At 34.5% G+C, this 19,039-nt stretch overlaps 3 protein-coding genes across 4 annotated transcripts; 2 read left to right on the top strand and 1 right to left on the bottom strand.

The window, feature by feature from the left end:
• Positions 4,210–5,973, top strand: LOC104731189 (protein DETOXIFICATION 49). Its single transcript, XM_010450482.2, has one exon. It carries the CDS (start codon positions 4,283–4,285, stop codon positions 5,801–5,803), a length of 1,521 nt encoding a protein of 506 aa, XP_010448784.1. The 5' UTR covers positions 4,210–4,282; the 3' UTR covers positions 5,804–5,973.
• LOC104731187 (plant UBX domain-containing protein 13-like) lies at positions 7,100–10,545 on the bottom strand. The gene is made up of 10 exons (XM_010450481.1): positions 10,245–10,545; positions 9,689–9,750; positions 9,342–9,594; positions 9,024–9,223; positions 8,636–8,915; positions 8,344–8,517; positions 8,032–8,175; positions 7,594–7,737; positions 7,449–7,505; positions 7,100–7,353 (listed from the first exon to the last, which is right to left on the bottom strand). Exons 1-10 carry the CDS (start codon positions 10,326–10,328, stop codon positions 7,246–7,248), a joined length of 1,506 nt encoding a protein of 501 aa, XP_010448783.1. The 5' UTR covers positions 10,329–10,545; the 3' UTR covers positions 7,100–7,245.
• On the top strand, positions 12,193–16,176 carry LOC104731186 (dual specificity protein kinase shkE). Of its 2 annotated transcripts, none has more exons than XM_010450479.2 (14): positions 12,193–12,650; positions 12,951–13,377; positions 13,485–13,610; positions 13,707–14,238; positions 14,354–14,394; positions 14,484–14,552; positions 14,643–14,743; positions 14,848–14,926; positions 15,021–15,119; positions 15,211–15,279; positions 15,374–15,423; positions 15,551–15,632; positions 15,725–15,819; positions 15,916–16,176. In XM_010450479.2, the coding sequence occupies exons 1-14, from the start codon at positions 12,310–12,312 to the stop codon at positions 16,010–16,012; spliced, it is 2,208 nt and encodes a 735-aa protein (XP_010448781.1). In that variant the 5' UTR covers positions 12,193–12,309; the 3' UTR covers positions 16,013–16,176. The 2 variants fall into 2 exon arrangements, with proteins under 2 accessions (XP_010448781.1, XP_010448782.1); XM_010450480.2 differs by having other exon boundaries at positions 12,194–12,650; positions 13,488–13,610.

Raw genomic sequence — 19,039 nt, 5'->3', positions numbered from 1 at the left:
GGAATTAATAAAATATTATTAAATATGTGCTAACACGGGTTAAATCTTTATTTTATTATTTATTAATACTATTAATATTAGAATATTTGACATATAAAATTAAATTGATTTTACTAAGATTGTGTAAAATAATTATATCATTAGAAAAATGTGACTTAATCATAGCGTATAAATGATTTACTATGTATTTAGATCCCTTATTTTTTGTTATAATAATTAAAAATTAAAATAGAATCTCAAATGCTAAACAAAACAAACTAAACATAAACAAATGGTCATGAGGTATATTGCGGGTTAAAAATTTAATATAAATATTTAGCCACATAAAGGTCGGGAAATTTAGTTATTCTTCTATTTGCAAAAAATAAAATATAAATATAATATAAATTATATACACGTGGTGTGCTGCGGGTTAAAATCTAGTAAGACTAAAGAAAGTCATTACAATCTGTTGGAGACAGAAACAACAATTGAGAAAGAGAGTTTTGGAAATAAGATCTGGGCAGACTTTCGGTATAAATCGACAAGAACAATGAAGAACAACGAACTGGACTTTTGTATTGATGTCGTGTATTGAATTGCTGAAAGTTACCTGTGTCAAATACTTTACAAAAGCTGATTATTTAAACTAAATCCTTAATGAGATTCCTCTGAAATCTCTTCCCGTGATCTCGCTCCCGATCATCACAACGAAATCCCGAACTCCTCTCTAGTTGACTCCATCCTCCTAGAACCCGAGCTCTCTTTCTGGGCTTTTGTCAGGCCCAATTGCCGGCTCGACATCTGCGCCTTAGTGGGTTTGTCTATTGGACCTTTATTCAGCGAAACCCAACACCAACACAATCCTATCAAAATGTTAAATTTTTTTTTTCTTTTTGGGTTAAATCTTAAATTTACTCAAAGCAAATGATAGCCATTACAGAGGAATGTTTCAATGTTTATAAACTAAAGACTTAGAAGAAATACCAACTAAAGCACGAGCGTGTAAACAATTTTTATAAGATGATACGATGATTGATGTCTTAGATCCCACGACAACTTCTAAATATATTTAGGCATTAAGTGTATTTAACTAAGCTATATATTGAATGTAGAGTACTTTATTTACTCTTACCTTCTCGGATAATGGTTATCTCATAAACCAAAGTCACCAAAAGCGACAGGATACAAAGGTTTTAGGTTTGTTTAGTTAAAAGCTATACATGCATATAAGAATGCATAAATTAGACTATTACGATTCCTCCTATTACTTAGGATCTCTTTATGGTGTTGATTCATTCCATGCCAAGGATATTATAGATTTTTGAACATTTTTGACTATATGACATCTTTTGTCTCACAAGATATTCTTGTTTAAGATCATATGAAGGTATTGTTTCTAGATTAATGTATAAGGATGAATAACCATTAAATCCCTTATATAATACTCCCTCCGTTTCAAAATATAGGATGTTTTTTAAGCAAAGAACGCAGATTAAAAAGTCTTTACTTTCAACAAGTTCAATCAATCAAAAACAATACTGTATAATATAAAATATTAAACTAATCTAAAAGTTGTATCGAAATTTGAAAATATCCTATATTATGAAACAAAAAAACTTCTTTAAAACATTTTATATTTTGAAACGGAGGGAGTAAAACAGAAGTACACAACTTTTTTTTGTAGATTATATAATTTTTATAAGTTGGCTACAAAATAGGTTATAGATTAAATATAAGTTGGTTACAAAAAAGGTTATAGATTAATTGGTCAATCTATGGCTTATATCCCAAAAAATCTTCCTAAAGAGAATATTTCAATAATTTATACAATTCCTAAAATAAAATATTTAGTATTTCATGTATTGTTACAAAATATATACTGTTAGACATAAAAATATTCTCTTAGAGATAAAAAGGAATAAAATATTTGCAATTTATCACATTTAATCGTGATTTCCGAGATCTTATTGTACAGTTGAAAATAAAATCTTACCTAAGCAATGGTCATATTAAAAAACTTTCACCAAACATGTTCAAAAATTAAAATAAAAACAAACAACAAACATAACCGTTTCTCATACATAAAATTACAAACTTAACAATATAAAACTTACAAAATAGGTATTTTTTTCAAGTCATCATATTTAGCATATGGTTTTATTCAAAAAAAAACTTTTAAAAACAATCATATAAATTATATTTTATTCTAAAATTATAATATAAATAAAAGGAATTTTAACATGTGCTCTAGCACGGATCTTAATCTAGTATATGTGTTATACTGCAGGATAAACACAATCAAACATTGACAGGGTGATGAGAATTAGGAACACAATTTAATTGTTAAGGAAAAAATCTATCTAACTGTACTCTATTAGATTCCTAGATAACCTTAACCTTATATTTTCTTTTCAAGATTACCTTAACCCAAGTTTAAGTATTTTTCACATAAAAAGAAGAGAATAAATAAAAATTCACATGATTTGAAATAATATTCGATATCATCAAAATACAGTACATTCTTAAATTCTTGGAATTTATCTTATCAATAAAACATAATTTGATCTAATTTGTGATTCGTTATTAACTTTATAGGTTTCAGACTAGACAAAAAAAATTTTAATCTAAAAAAAAACTCAGTTCTTGATATAAAGAATAACAAAAATTAATTCTCTTTTGTGGTATACCAGGGTCATTGATAGATTTACAAAGCGAAAATCCTAATCATTCAGAAAATACAAATCTAAAATCTCTAAATCTATCATATATTTATTTACAATGTGTAATTTTGTCATATCAGTTATATTTAATTTTTTTAATTATTATTTGTATTTCATATACTCTAGTTCTATTTACAGTTGTGAATCCTTTATTATTATAATATAATAAACGATCGACATAGCTCGTGATAAGATAATGTTATTATTATATCCCATCATCCCTCAACTTAAGCTATATATTAATGGTCCACATTCTATAGAGGTGAAGCATGTGACCTCGTATTATATTTATGCACAAACAATAAATTCTTATTCCAAATATATATAAACACCTCATAAAAAAATATTCAATTGAAACTAATTATGAAAGTAAGCTTTTCTTTTTTGCCAAACTATATTTTTTCCCTCGACTATATGAATAGGGTGGTCCAATAATTATTTTGCAATTTATAATATGTATTAAATAGGTATATTCCATATAATTTATCACTATTGCAATTTGCAAGCATCAACATCTTCCGAATTTTAATATTAATAAAGGGTCCAGAAATTTTAAATCTTAGTATTTCGAAACAACTTGATTGATATCAATCTCTCTACAGTTGCTTAATTTATTATTTGGATTGACAAAAATAGAATGGGACGAAGTTGTATCATATATACAGAAAAATAAGGAGATTTCTTATACATTATTGGTCAAAGACTCGAACAAATGGAAATTTTATTTAATAATATCACATATTTTATATCAAATTGTCCAACCAATTCAATTCGTGGTGATCTTACCGATCAAAGAAGCCAAATTAATCGCCATTTTGGTATATGTATGATCTGTGTCCATGTGTTCCCTAGTAGCCTACTTCTACTTTGAACAGTTAATTAATTAATTGAGGTTCTGTAAAAAATACGTAAGTTTTACAAAACAATTTCTTTGTTTTTTGGCACCTTGAAGAATCCTTTCAAATTCAATACTATTAAAAGTGAGGAAGATAACGACACGAGTCAATTTGTTACACTTGTTTTTTTATTTAAGAATAGAAACCCCAAAAAAACGTCTCATTTCTATCTCAGCTTAGTTGTAAACTTGTAATGTATGTAACTCAAACAATATAGTATAAATATATTTACAAAATATCCAAAAAAAAATTTACAAGGGAAATTTCCCCTGGAAATCCAAATAAACGTAAATTTTCATGTTATTCCAAATAGACATCTGAAAAAAAAACATATTTTCTTGGAAACTCTTTTTGTTTTTTTGTAATTCCAATTTCCACAAATGATAAAAATAAAAATAAAATAGTGTCTTCTCGGTAGTAGTAGTAGGATGAAGACGGAGTCTCATAAGAAGAAATGACATAATGGCTAGTCAAAAACCGCCAAAATTGTTATGTTGTAATTAAGACTTAATATCTTAGTCAAAATAACATCTCTTATTCCCAATAAAGCATAATTAGTCACTTAATTTCAAACTTATAAACACACCTTTCACACATCAACAATACCTTCTTCTTCTTCTTCTTCTTCTTCATCATCATCCTCTCTCTCTTTCTCTGTCTTCTCTCTCTCTCAAACCTGTAATCATGGCAGCTCCTTTGATCATCAAGAACCAAACAGATCACCGACAAGATCCAAATCCTAACCCGAATCATCTCTCCTCTTTGATTCAAGAAGCCAAATCAATCGCCAAAATATCTCTCCCAATGATCTTAACTGGTTTACTTCTCTACTCTCGTTCAATGATCTCAATGCTCTTCCTCGGCCGTCTCAATGATCTCTCTGCTCTCTCCGGCGGCTCGCTTGCACTCGGCTTTGCCAACATCACAGGCTACTCTCTCCTCTCCGGTCTCTCTATTGGCATGGAACCCATCTGTGTTCAAGCCTTTGGCGCCAAAAGATTCAAACTTTTAGGCCTTGCTTTGCAAAGAACCACACTTTTGCTTCTCCTCTGTTCTCTTCCCATCTCTCTCCTCTGGCTCAACATCAAAAAGATCCTTTTGTTCTTCGGACAAGACGAAGAAATCTCGAACCAAGCTGAGATCTTTATCCTCTTCTCTCTCCCTGATCTGATTCTCCAATCTTTTTTACACCCTATCCGTATCTACCTCCGATCTCAATCGATCACTCTTCCTCTTACTTACTCTGCTTTCTTCGCCGTATTGCTCCACATTCCGATCAACTACCTTCTCGTTTCGTCCCTCGGTCTCGGACTTAAAGGAGTCGCTTTGGGAGCAATCTGGACTAATGTCAATCTCCTAGGGTTTCTGATCATCTATATTGTGTTTTCCGGTGTTTACGACAAGACTTGGGGAGGGTTTTCGATGGATTGTTTTAAAGGATGGAGATCTCTGATGAAATTAGCAATCCCTAGCTGTGTCTCGGTTTGTCTAGAATGGTGGTGGTACGAAATCATGATTCTTCTATGTGGACTGTTACTTAACCCGCAAGCAACTGTTGCATCTATGGGAATCTTGATCCAAACCACTGCTCTGATCTACATTTTCCCTTCTTCTCTGAGTGTTAGCGTTTCGACACGTGTTGGGAACGAACTAGGTGCGAATCAGCCTGATAAAGCGAGAATAGCCGCGAGAACAGGACTAGGTTTAAGCCTAGGTTTAGGTTTATTCGCCATGTTTTTCGCTTTCATGGTGAGGAATTGCTGGGCTAGATTGTTCACGGATGAGGAAGAGATTGTGAAGTTGACTTCTATGGTTTTACCGATCATCGGACTTTGCGAGCTAGGGAACTGTCCTCAGACCACAGTTTGTGGAGTGCTGAGAGGAAGTGCGAGACCTAAGTTAGGAGCAAACATAAACTTGTGTTGTTTCTACTTTGTGGGAATGCCAGTGGCTATATGGTTAAGTTTCTTTAGTGGGTTTGACTTCAAGGGACTGTGGCTCGGTCTGTTTGCGGCGCAAGGATCATGCCTGGTTTCAATGTTGGTTGTGTTGGCTACGACTGATTGGGAAGTCGAAGTTCATAGAGCAAAAGAGCTCATGACTAGATCATGTGATGGTGAAGACGATGGGAACACGACACCGTTTTTGTTGGATTCTTTGGATATAGAAGAAAGTGGGAATTATAGGCATTTGAATGTGTTTTAAAAACCTTGTCTCTCTCCATGTTTTGATTTATTGGCATCTAACGAGATTCGTTTCATTGTACACTAAACTCTTCTAATTGATTAATTTAGGATGAAACATTTGATTTGTGAGATATACTGTATTTGATTTCAAGTAATATGAATGTTACAAAGGTTGTTTGATTTGATTGTAAAAAGCTTTAATAATTAATAGTATTAAATATCCTGTCCATTTTTAAAAATAAAATAAATAAATAAATCATGAGAGTGAATTTGTTGTCATGAGAATGACTTTTAAAATTGAATGTAAAACATAAAACTATCCTTTTCAAGTGGTTTGAGTTGTTATATAAAGTATATGAATCTGGTTAAGCAATTAAAGGACAAGATAGAAGTTGGTTTCGTTGCCGGGAAATTCTTATGCAAGAGAAAAAATAATATACATGCATGTTTTAAGTGGTCCTCCTCTTATGTACGCGTGACGTTTACGTGATAAGGCGCGTGTGTAAGTAAGGGAGTTTGTGTAACTTTTTTGACGACGGCGCCGAGAAAAGTTTTAAGGTCGTCGTTTGCGACAGCCGACGCCGTGAACGACCTGGTCTCTTTGTCGTCTCCTTCGTTTTTCTTTTTTCTTCCACTAACAACGCCGACTAACCCGTTTACCCGACTCGTTTCACTGTTTCAGTCATTTTTTTGTTCCCATGGTTGGATAAAGTATAATAATATAATACAACTTCAGAATTTGTTTTGACATTACAAATTTACAACTTTCATAGTTTTAAATTTGTAATTCACAATACAACTTTAGAAGTCAAATATCTGAACTACAAATTTACGACCACTTGGTTATAAGTTATAACAAACTCATGGTGTAAATTTTGTAGACTACTAAAAAAATGTAACAAACTCATGGTGTGGGTGGTAAGGAACAAAAAAGGCCCATAAGATGAAACATGAAGGAAGGAGAAGTAGTTATGAACTTGCTGCCACTAACATCAAATATATATTTTCCCTCAACTGTCCCAACTTGCTTTTATATAACCATAGCTTCTAATGTCCTTCATCCTCCATCACCTCTTCTTTTCTTGTTTTTTCCCTTCAATTATTTTGTCTACATTTTATATTTTAAACTTCTAATACATTTGCATAGTTGCATAATCTTTTGGATTTTTTGGATTATTAACACAATAAAGTTCGATCTAGCTACAATGACTTCTATAGTTCTATAATTCCAAAGCTTTAGCTTTGATTATCATAGCAATTTGCTAATCTGGTAAATTTGGTAATTATATCCAACAAAAGCCAACGAATTCGAAGATGCATATCGGCGAAAACGAAACCTTTCCTATAAAAGCCAGCCTCGGATTCAATATTCAATAAAACAATAAGAGTAACAACTTCTATGAAGAAAAATAAGAAGAGAACTAAAGAATAAGTTATATAAACCCCAATAGAATACCAATTTTAGATCAGCTCCAAGAACAATGCTTCTTGTTTGCTCGTTAAACCTACATCGTTTAGAGTCGATGAGCATTCCCCATCGCCAAAAGCATGCCGTGGAAAAGGCCTTACCTGTTTTTGATCATACAAACATTACCAACTAAGAATATAAAAAATTCTCCAACGAAAAATTGAATATAGCATTTTTTTGGCCACAAACCACTTACCAGCCTGTAAGTGTTGGGCTTCACAACTCTACAGATGTCCATAAAGTCGAAAAGTGACTGCATATGAGAAAGAAGACATGCTTAGTGGTTTATAAGGTTTTTCATAGTGTCTGAGGATAAATGAAGCTGGTTTTGGGATACTCACTTGGAGTTTGTCGGATTTAAGGAACCGGCGACCATGGCGGGTGCCATCTGGCAATCTGACTTGAAGTGTAATGGCATTCTCTTCGCCTGCTGGTGGCTCCTGAGGCAGAGACGCTTCCTTGGTAACTAATTGCCTCTCCAGCTCCTAGTAAGAAAGATAAAAAATTGAGACTCATCCAAATACCGCATACAGCTTAGTACCTATGAGACTTCAAACCTAGTAGCGATGCTAGTTCTAACTAGTTTTTCGTAAATGCAAGAAAGTATAGACATCTTTTTTCTTGTTCCAAGAAAAATGGATTGGTTCCAAAGGTTCATGTGGTTTGGGTACTTTTTCTCCATCCAAGTGCAGGATCTTGGTAACCACTCAAAACATAACATTCGGGATAACCTGTTTACACACAGGAATAAAGAGACTCATGTATAACCAGAAGCGCACCTGTTCCTCTTCGACCTTCCTGCGAGCTTCTTCCTCCTTTCTCTTTTCTTCTTCAAGAGCTTCTACTCTAGCAGCTTCTTCTGCCAATCGACGAGCCTCAGCCTTTACCCTGTCAGCTTCCAGCGATGCAAGATACGCATCGTCCTACATGAGTTCAGATTTCAAAAAAGAAAAAACTTATCAATCCCTTCGAAAACCTAAAAGAGTGAAACTCTTTGCCCATTACTTCTATTCTTCATGTCACAAGGATAGATCAAATAAAAGTATTCTCCAGACAACTTTGGGGAGGAAAGAAACAAAAATATTCCTAACCTGCTGTTCTCGAATCAACCTTTGAGCTGTCAATGACGGTGAGGGTGGACGCTGTGTCCTTTGCGGATAAGATGGTGCATAAGGAACACGATATTCACTATTAGGAATGCTTCCAAACATGGCCGCCTCTAGCATGACAGCTTCATCATGTTCCTCAGACGAAATGCCTCCCCACTTAAACCAAACATGTAATAAGAGTAATAGCTCAGCCACTAATTACTCTAGGATTCTTACTTGAAAGTAAAGGTAATCTGATTAATAAATATAGAACCAAACATATATGCTTCACTACCTCAGAAGGAAAACCATTGCCAGCATCAGGTGAATGAATAACTGCATCTTCTGCTTCAGGGCTCTGGGGACGATCATCATTACGTGGGGCCCGAGATCCAGAAACCGCACGTCTTGGTCTGTGCCTAACACGGGGTTCAATGAGTTCCTCGTCAACATAATCAGGGTCATAATCATCGTCATCGTCGTCATCATCATCATCTTCATCTTCATCGTCGTCATCATCATCATCATAATCCTCGTCATCATCATCGTCAGACAGTGAGCTAGGTGCTGCGAGTCTACACATGTAAAAACAATTTCTTGGGACATTTTCTAGGAAAAACAGAAGACAAACTGATGGACTACAAAAGGTGTTACAAAACAAAACAAAACAGAACAGAACAAACCTTCCATTTGAGGCTCGGGTACTCTGCTGTCCTGGAATAGAAAGAACTTCAGAGGTTTCTCTTTCTGAGGATGAAGCCTTCCAACCTTCACTGCGCAACAACACTTCTTCCTCTGCTGACTGCACTGTGACAGATTTTGCTACGTCAACATCATCTTCCATGCGAGAGTGATCATTTTCAGGCGACTGATTCTTTGGTACCTATACAACAATATAAACCACTGAATAAATCTTGTGACTTCAGAGGTAAACAGAAAACGAGCAGGCTATGCCTAATGCTTAAGTTTATATACTTTCCATTATCTTAAGCAAAACTTACCCCAGTCTCCATTTTTGAGGCCTCAATAGCAGCTCGAATCATTTCTTCTTCTATGTCATTTGATCGACCAGATGGCCCAGTGCTGTCCTTAACCTCTATAGGTATCTGCCTGACCCCTCTTGGAAGAGGTGGCATCGGAGAATCCCGGCGCGGGAAGGGGACCGTGGTTCTAGCTTCTGAGAGTGCTGGAGTCACATCACCATCTATATCCATTGCATCACCCTGAGGGATATTAGCTGGATTTTCATATAGTCTGCACAAAGATGATAAGAACGTGTCACACACATGCCTAAAAAAAAAACATGCAAGGTAGCAACAAAGATAAAAAGAGTGGGAGGAGGGCATACGAATTTTGATGTCCGTGATTATAGTATGCATTCACAGCTCTATTGAGATTCCCACGATATTCCTGCAACAAAGAAAGCATGTAAATTTTAGGCAAACACTAGGGATTAGCTACACCAAAACAAAAGCTACAAGTAAACTAAATTGTACATCAAGATGAGTTTTGAGAAGTTTGAAACTTCAACAATCAACTTAAACCCCTCAGCAAATTCAATAACCCTAAAAACAAAACTTTTCCCAACTTAAACCACATAATGTCACAATGCGTAGGTCACAGACTTGTTTTAGATATCAATGAACAAATTACCAAAATCGATAAGCTACACAGAGAAATAAAACAGCAGAAACCCTTCTAATAAAAACTTAATCCGATCATCGGGTGACCTAAATTTTAACAAAATCAACTTCAAAATTTCAACTTTTAACAATATAAGAGAACATATTTAGAAGAAAAAAGGAATTTTGATGATCAAATCCTAAAGTTACCACAAACAGAATTAAACAAAAATCAAAACAATAGAAGAAGAAGGAAGAAGAAGAAAAGTGTAGTGGAATCACCTCAAGCTTCCGAACGGCGACGGCATTGGAAGCGCCGGTGATGCTCATGAAGGTGTCGATTGCTTCCTGAGTGGGTGTCGCCATTATAGAGAAACCTTTGAGAGAGGAAGTATCGTCGCAGAGAAGATTTGTGTGTTTGAAAAGCTGGAGTGAAGGAGGAGGCAAAGAATTAACAATACTGTGTTTATCTAATTCCTAAATAAATAAATTGCAGTGTGGAAGAAGAAGAAGAAGATGAAGAATTGGATCGGCGACTCTCAGAGTTTTAAAGCCTTTTTTAGGTTCTTTTCCTTATTCTTTTTGTTTTTTTACTTTTTTTTTTGGTTTTTGGTTTAGATTTTATTTTAATTTAACTTTTATTCTCTTTGTAAATTTTCTTCGCTGTACGGTTCAGGAATCAGGATATTCCCATATTTAAGAATTAAGATAATATTTAGGTTTGGGGTATCCCAACCTTTACGAAAACAAAAAATAAAAAATAATTCGATTAAATATAGTTTATATATATATATTTGAGATTTTTTCAATTATAATATATTGGGTTCAATATTGTAAATTTCTTTACCTGATGCTTATTTACAGTTTTGTTACCACATATTTTTTAGGGTGGGCAAAATAACCGTTAACCAAATAACCGACCTAATCGAACCGAAAAAATCAAATTGAAGTTCCTTAAATAACTGAATGGTTAGTAAAATACTATATCCAAACTAACCGAAACTGAACCGAACCGAACCAAAAATTAAATGGTTAACCGAAATATCTAAAAACCTAGAATATAACCAAAATAATATACTTAATATTATACAAAACTATAAAATAAACTTAAAATATTAATTATTTCTACATTCAAAATAATTAAATACTTTAAATAATCAATATATTTAAATGTTATTATTTGAATTTACAAAGTTAAATACTATTTTGTAAAATCAGATTAATATTTTCCCCACTTTTTATATTTTTGTAAAGTATTTTTAGTTAATTTTGGTTATATTCGTTTATCTTACTTTTGGTTATATTTAGTTTATTTGGTTAATTTCAATATAATTTATGTTAGTTCTGGTTATCTCTTCAACTAACTGAACCAAAACCGAACCAAAAGAAACCAAACCAAACCAAACCGAAATTTCTAAAATATCTAAATGGTTATTATATTACTATATTCAAACTAACCGAAACCAAACACAACCGAACCGAAACCGAATGTCCAGTCTTATATTTTTTTTGTCAATTGCGGTAAATATATGGAAATATAAGCCTTAAGACGTAAAAGGGCTTTAGGCCCAACAAAAAAATCTTATAAAACCCATAACCAGAAACTCGCGCATGATGCTGCTATTTTTTTGGGGAGTTTGTAGAATTGTAGTCATTTTGGCTTTGGCTATTTCAATTTGTGTTCCAGGAACAATCAAGTGTTCAGATAAAACTGAAACAAATCCAGTTGACTTAATGACTTCAATTAAACTTGTCTTCCCCAAGTGTTTAATTATATATTCTACAATGATTTGAAGACTATTAATAATTGATTTTAAAAAAATATATAGAGTTGATTTGTTTATTCGACTTGAACTTTTTTAGTTAGAGAATGTAACTTACTAGAAAGGCCTATATCGATCAATGAAATCAAATTACACATGTCAAGGTCCCTTTTGATATTTTTTAGGGAGTGGCGGCGGCAACAAGAAAGGCTGTATCGTAATTTAAAGCTGTCATCAAGGTCAATTTCGTCAATCACCACTTTTAAATCCTGACAATTTCGTCTATCCTCGAAAATTCAAATCTTCCCTTACATAGGCAATTCCACAAGTGTCAGCAGCTCATTAGCTTAAAGACACGTGGCAGAATTTGAATGCGTCGGAGTGTTTAGTTATTAGCTGGGTTTGTTAATTATAACGTCACTAAGTAATTAAAGAAGCGGCTGAAAAATATAAGAAAATTAATAAACAAATGAGGAGCACAAGCTTGTCTTCGTCTATTTTAAATTACGTATAATTTTAATTTGTGGATTTTACCAGAGTCGGATCTTGATGCGACTGCTCAAACCAATTCTCCGGCGAGTACGATGGCCGGGAACAACTCGGATTCGAGTCTCTACCAGGTTTTGGTGGAGTGGTGTCAGAGAATGGAGACAAGCCAAGCGAGATTAAGAGAGGATGTTGATGACTTGTTGCTTCAGGAGGAGAGTCGAACCGGTAAGGAACCGACGGCGGAGTTGGAGACGGAAGCAGAGGCGGAGGCGGAGGCTGAGGCGGAACCGGCGGATTCCTGGGATAATCCGACGGCGACTTGGGAGAGAGCGGTTTCAGGATTCTATTTCGCTGATAGTGCGTATCGGACTTTGATGGATTCCATGGGACACGCGATTCATGTAACATCTGCTGCGTCTGGAGAAATTACTTTCTGGTGAGACTGATTACTTTCTTCGGTAGTGTTTGTTTGTAGATGGTTTTGGTTAAATTCAGGAAGGAGTGTAGTGTACTGTTCCATTGATTTGCCTTCTATGATCCGCTCTATTCTGATGAATTTAGTTTAGTTAATGAGTTTTACAAATGAAAATTCGAGATTAGAGTATCTGAATCTGCTTAGAAAAGAAGGTTCTGTAGATTAAGCAGTTAAACAAAGTTATAATTAGTGATTCTTTGTTTATGCAAGTGGTAATATATTATGTATTTCTCTGAGTGAAGAGATTTTTTTTTTTNTTAGGAGTCGTTCTGCTGAGAATCTTTACCACTGGTATGCTGAGGAAGTTGTTGGCTACAGAACGATTGATGTGCTTGTAACCGAAGAATACCGTAATTCCCTTACGGGTATCAGGAATAGGGTTTGCCGTGGAGAGACTTGGACTGGTCAGTTTCCGTTTCAGAAGAAAACTGGTGAATTATTCATGGCGTTGGTGACTAAAAGCCCTGTTTATGAAAATGGTGAGCTCGTTGGTGTTGTTACTGTCTCGAGTGATGCGACGCTTTTCAATAGGATGCATCCACTAAGTAACGAGCATCAGCAACAATCACATAGTAATAGACAGCAATCAAATTCGAGAAAGCACCAATGGCACCTTCCGAGGGCTCAGATTGCTGCACCACCACCGGTTCCAGTTGTCCCACAGTATTCATCAACTGTTTCAAACCTGGTAATTCTCGCATCCTGAGTGTTCGTAATTTTTTTGTCCCTTTTTAAAAAAAAATTATTGTGCAAGATGAATGATTGTTTGTTTCGCTGTTTCGTGCACAAACCAAGAAGGCGTCGAAGCTTCGACCACAGAGAAATGGAGATGATTCCGTCCATGCAAATCAGAATTCTAGGAGCCGAGATGAAAATGTCCCGGTTGTTGCTTCCACAACTTTCGAGAAGTATGGTTCACTGGTAAGTCTTTGTTGTCTACTTAAACGGGACACTTCTCATTAGAATGTCTTACTACAATTATTGTCTCAAGCTGAATCTACATATATACTAGTGTAGGCGGATAAGTTTTTGGGGAAGCTGCAAAGAAAGATTACTGGCAACCAAGGAAATGAAGATAATGAGCCTATCTTAGGAAATGGTATAAATAATTCAGCCTGTGGCAGTGGAGCTAGTTCCAAGGCTTCTAATGCAGTTACATATACGGCTTTCAGAGACAATGGCAATGGCAAACCAAAAAGGGCTGAAATTAGATTTTCAGATGTCTATGGGAATGGAGATGAGGATTTCAGTGATGTGATACATAATGGAGACCGCTTTCAGTATATTGGGAATCTGGGACAAAGGAAACCTCCCAGAGGACTAGAGAGTGGTTTGGTGTCTGGCATGCGGGGAACAAAAATGTCGGACCTAAATGGTGAGATTGAAGATGCTTGGAATACTCGTCCTAGTGGCGATCCCTTGCCAATTCTTGGAGTCAGCATCAATAAGCAACAAAGTCCTGCCAACCAAGGGAATAATAGATTCGTCACTGATTCGTCATGTGAGATACGATGGGAAGATTTACAACTTGGGGAGGAGGTCGGGAGAGGTGCATTTCGTTTACCAGAGTCTTGCACTCATTTTCACGTTTAAGATATGCAAACTTCAGTTCAGATCTTTGTGTTCGATGTTTAAATCAGATTATGTTTTACATTTCCTCACAGGTTCATTTGCTGCGGTTCATCGTGGAGTTTGGAATGGCTCAGTAAGTTTTTTGTAATTTAAAGATGATTCAAAAATGGTTGCTGTATCAGTGCACATTGGTAATTAAGTAGTCCAATCTATCTGGATCAGGATGTTGCTATTAAGGTTTACTTCGAGGGTGATTACAATGCGATGACATTGACGGAGTGCAAAAAGGAGGTACGCATATTTACTTCCCTCTGCTATGCAAATGTTTAGAGAAATCATCTGTGCAAGACAAAATAAATCAGTTGGGATCAATATCATCAGATCAACATTATGAAGAAACTGAGACATCCGAATGTGCTGTTATTTATGGGAGCGGTTTGCACAGAAGAAAAATCTGCCATAGTCATGGAGTATATGCCAAGGTGAGATTATTGATCTCTGTATCTGGAAGTAATGTTGCTCGTTATCGATTGTGTTGTATAAATTACCCTGTATTCATTTACTTCTTTCCGGTTTTGGTGATTAGAGGGAGTCTCTTCAAAATACTACATAGTACGAATCAGCCATTGGACAAGAAACGTCGTCTAAGAATGGCCCTTGATGTTGTAAGACTCTGATCTTCCAAAGACCACCTCCCTCACAATGATAAAAAAACATATGAAAGGCTGAGCGAGTTCGGGTTCTCTATTGTTGTTGCAGGCTAGGGGAATGAATTACTTACATCGCAGAAATCCACCAATAGTACATAGAGACTTGAAATCGTCCAATCTACTCGTCGACAGAAACTGGAATGTCAAGGTACAAAGACTTCAGTTTACTCAAGTTGCATTCATGAATACTTGTCAAATGAGTTTATTACTGCATGTACTTACAACTCTTTCTTCCCTAGGTTGGAGACTTTGGGTTATCAAAGTGGAAGAACGCAACCTTCTTGAGTACTAAATCCGGGAAAGGAACTGTAATGTTTCTTAAATGCCATCTCTGGCTTTTTAATCCACCAAACATTCTTGGATTACTGTTACTAATCATTTTTCATCTTTTTCTAAGTGCAGCCGCAGTGGATGGCTCCTGAAGTTCTCAGAAGTGAACCTTCGAATGAGAAGTACGTTTGATATAATATGAACATACTAACCCTTTCTTGTTCTCTTTTTGACTATATTATTCGATAACTTGAACATTTCCTTGGAGTAAAAAAAAAACTCAATACTTTCGTTGTAAACTTGTAATAGGTGTGATGTGTTCAGCTTTGGAGTCATCTTATGGGAGCTAATGACTACTTTAATACCATGGGACCGTCTAAACTCTATTCAGGTACCTCTGGGAAATGATGTCCTTAGGAGAGTATAGCTTAATCATGATATTGTAATAATCTTAAGATTGTAATTCTATCAACTAATAATTAGGTTGTTGGAGTTGTCGGGTTCATGGATCGACGATTAGACTTACCTGAAGGATTAAATCCCCGGATCGCATCCATAATACAGGATTGCTGGCAAACGTAAGACTCATATGTATAAATTGTTTCATCGAATACATCTCAAAATTTTGGAACGGCGTTTATTTTTATAATCTTTGTTCTCTATCATTGGAACAGTGATCCAGCAAAGCGACCTTCGTTTGAGGAATTGATTAGTCAGATGATGAGTCTCTTCCGCAAACCTGGGTCGGGTGCGCAAGAAGACGACGATTGAAGAAGGTAATGGTTCATGGTTTTAAAAGTTTACAAAGCATAATTGTCAAAAAAAAAGGAAAAAGTTTACAAAGCAAGGACGTGAAGAAAAAGAAAGCATCGTCCTGATCACTTACTATACAAATGTTTCATTGTATTATACCAAACTACTATATATTTTCAATATATGAAAAAGAAAGAGAAAGCAAAAATAGTTGAATCAAAGAAACGTACCCGTTACTAGTTAGTTAATTAGACTCAAGTTAGTGTGTTCTGTTCTGTTCTGTTTTGGAACGTCTACAGAAAGAGAACCTTGTTTTCCGATTAGTGGTAAAAGTTTGGTTCAATTCTCTGCAATAAAACTTGGTATGCTTTCGGCTTGAGAACGTCGGTTCGGTTTAGTTGTAAAATGGGGATTGAAGTTCAGCCAGAGGAGGACCCAGATGTAATTTATAAAACAAAAGGGGTGAAAAAGAGAATTAAGAGAAAAAAACAGAGAGATTTGGTGTCTTGTAGTGATTTGTATTGTAGTTGGTTTCTTTTCTTTTTATGGGGTAGAGAAGAGAGCAGGAAATGGAAGGAAGGGGTAAGGTGACTGAGTAGTGACAATTCGTAGCTTTGCTTCTTTTGCTTTTTTATTCTCTCATTACAGCTTCCCATCACTGCGTCGTCTGTAGCTTCTCAGCACCTAATATAAAAGAGTCAGAAGCCTAAATACAACAATATTTTAAAAAATCTTGTAATTCTTAAATTCGGCATCTTGATATAGACGCAGTTGCATAAATTGTATTATTAAAAGAAATTAAAAAGATACATAGATGGGTCTATTATACCGTGTATGTGCATGCATGTGCGTGAAGAGAAGAAGTATTGAAAGGAAGAAAATTTTGGGGGTTGAAGATAATTGTCTGCTTGTCTGGTTAGGTCAGAACAAATCACATCGAGCTACATAGTAGTAATAGTTTACAATTCATGCTTGTGACCTCTAGACAAAAAAAACTTTTAAGACTTTTTTGTTGTTTGCCTTGTATGTATTTCGATGTTGTAACATTTTAGAATAGAGACATCTTTATCTTTTATATTGTGTGTGATTCATTGATTGATGACCGTGTCTATTTTACCAAGCGGAATCTTTTAGGGGATCGTAATATAGTGATATGCTGATAGCAGAAGTCATTGGAGAAGTCGCTATAAAAAAAAGTGGGAAAGTAATTTATATGACATGTTCTTCCGAACATTATTATAATTTATTTTCAGATACTTATTAGGGAATATGCACTAGATATCACAAAAAGCAAACTTAATTAAGAAACTACCATAGGACCTACAAGTCATTTTCTCTCCTCATATACAATTACTTTTATACCCATTACATATATTACATGCTATTTTTAAAAATATCATGTCATTTTGTTTTTTGAATGAAATTATATATTGGTTTGGGTTCACAAATGAAATTATTAGAGTTTAAATTTTACAATTAGAACGAAATTATATGTCGGTTTAGGTTCACAAATGAGATGGTTAGGGTTTAGATTTTACAATTAGAACGTAACTATATGTCAGTTTGGATTCACAAATGAGATGGTTAGGGTTTAGATTTTACAATTAGAACGTAACTATATGTCAGTTTGGATTCACAAATGAGATGGTTAGGGTTTAGATTTTACAATTAGAACGTAACTATATGTCAGTTTGGATTCACAAATGAGATGGTTAGGGTTTAGATTTTACAATTAGAACGTAACTATATGTCAGTTTGGATTCACAAATGAGATGGTTAGGGTTTAGATTTTACAATTAGAACGTAACTATATGTCAGTTTGGATTCACAAATGAGATGGTTAGGGTTTAGATTTTACAATTAGAACGTAACTATATGTCAGTTTGGATTCACAAATGAGATGGTTAGGGTTTAGATTTTACAATTAGAACGTAACTATATGTCAGTTTGGATTCACAAATGAGATGGTTAGGGTTTAGATTTTACAATTAGAACGTAACTATATGTCAGTTTGGATTCACAAATGAGATGGTTAGGGTTTAGATTTTACAATTAGAACGTAACTATATGTCAGTTTGGATTCACAAATGAGATGGTTAGGGTTTAGATTTTACAATTAGAACGTAACTATATGTCAGTTTGGATTCACAAATGAGATGGTTAAGGTTTAGATTTTACAATTAAAACGAAATTAGATGGTTAGGGTTTAGAATTTACAATTAAAATGAGACTATTTGTTGGTTTGGGTTTACGATTAATCATTTTTTAGTTCAATATAACATGTAAATTATAAATAATACATGCTATTTTTAAAAATCACATCAAATTTTTCACTTTTTCTATCTAACAATAAAACAAAAAAGGGTGATTGTGTCTTTTTACTCCATAAAACATGTGGGCCCTATGGTATTTACCTATAAAAAAAGGTCGTTGTGGTAGTTTCTTAATTTTTGTTCATATTTGTGCTATCTACTAATATTACCCTACTTATTATATATGTATTTGTTGTTAGTCATATATGTATGTGTGTAAATATATGTACATATTTTTGTTTTGGACCAATACATATTTTTGTTCTTAAAATAAAGTAGTTTGACAAAAAAAAATATATATATATCGAATAAAAGAAACAAAAATAGAGTAGGTTAAAGTTTCGTAGATGGAATCTTTACCTTTTTCTTTGAATGATATTGATTAGTAATGATTTGATGCTCATGATAAGAAATGATGCCAGTGTTGACTTAACAGAAAACATGACTAAACTCAGTACTAATTTGTGATGCTTGCAATGCTTTTTTTATCCGTCAGTAAAGGGTTCCTTTATTTAGGCTTAGTACTGATTCTAGTTCAGTTTACATAGTTTTAAAATTTTCTGTGACTGAAAAGTCCAATTCCAAAAAAGAAACGGAAAGTAAAGAAGAATAAACCAAATTAGAAAATGTCCCGCATGGCGTGAACGTGTGTGATCGCAAGTTCGCAACAGCTCACGAAACTAATCTTATCAAATGACTTTCATAATTTCTTTTGCAATCTCACTTCGAAAAG

The sequence above is a fragment of the Camelina sativa genome, chromosome 12, assembly GCF_000633955.1.
Source record: "Camelina sativa cultivar DH55 chromosome 12, Cs, whole genome shotgun sequence".
NCBI classification, from domain to species: domain Eukaryota; kingdom Viridiplantae; phylum Streptophyta; class Magnoliopsida; order Brassicales; family Brassicaceae; genus Camelina; species Camelina sativa.
Note: the sequence above shows the minus strand (reverse complement) of the source record. Positions and strands in the feature narration are given on the sequence as shown.

Coding starts and splice junctions, on each gene's coding strand:
- LOC104731189 (XM_010450482.2), top strand. CDS start 4,283: ATGGCAGCTCCTTTGATCATCAAGAACCAAACAGATCACCGACAAGAT.
- LOC104731187 (XM_010450481.1), bottom strand. CDS start 10,328: ATGGCGACACCCACTCAGGAAGCAATCGACACCTTCATGAGCATCACC. Junction 9,224..9,341: donor CCTCAAAAATGGAGACTGGG/GTAAGTTTTGCT, acceptor ATTGTTGTATAG/GTACCAAAGAATCAGTCGCC. Junction 8,518..8,635: donor GCAATGGTTTTCCTTCTGAG/GTAGTGAAGCAT, acceptor GTTTGGTTTAAG/TGGGGAGGCATTTCGTCTGA.
- LOC104731186 (XM_010450479.2), top strand. CDS start 12,310: ATGGCCGGGAACAACTCGGATTCGAGTCTCTACCAGGTTTTGGTGGAG. Junction 13,611..13,706: donor TCGAGAAGTATGGTTCACTG/GTAAGTCTTTGT, acceptor ATACTAGTGTAG/GCGGATAAGTTTTTGGGGAA. Junction 14,744..14,847: donor GTCATGGAGTATATGCCAAG/GTGAGATTATTG, acceptor TTTGGTGATTAG/AGGGAGTCTCTTCAAAATAC.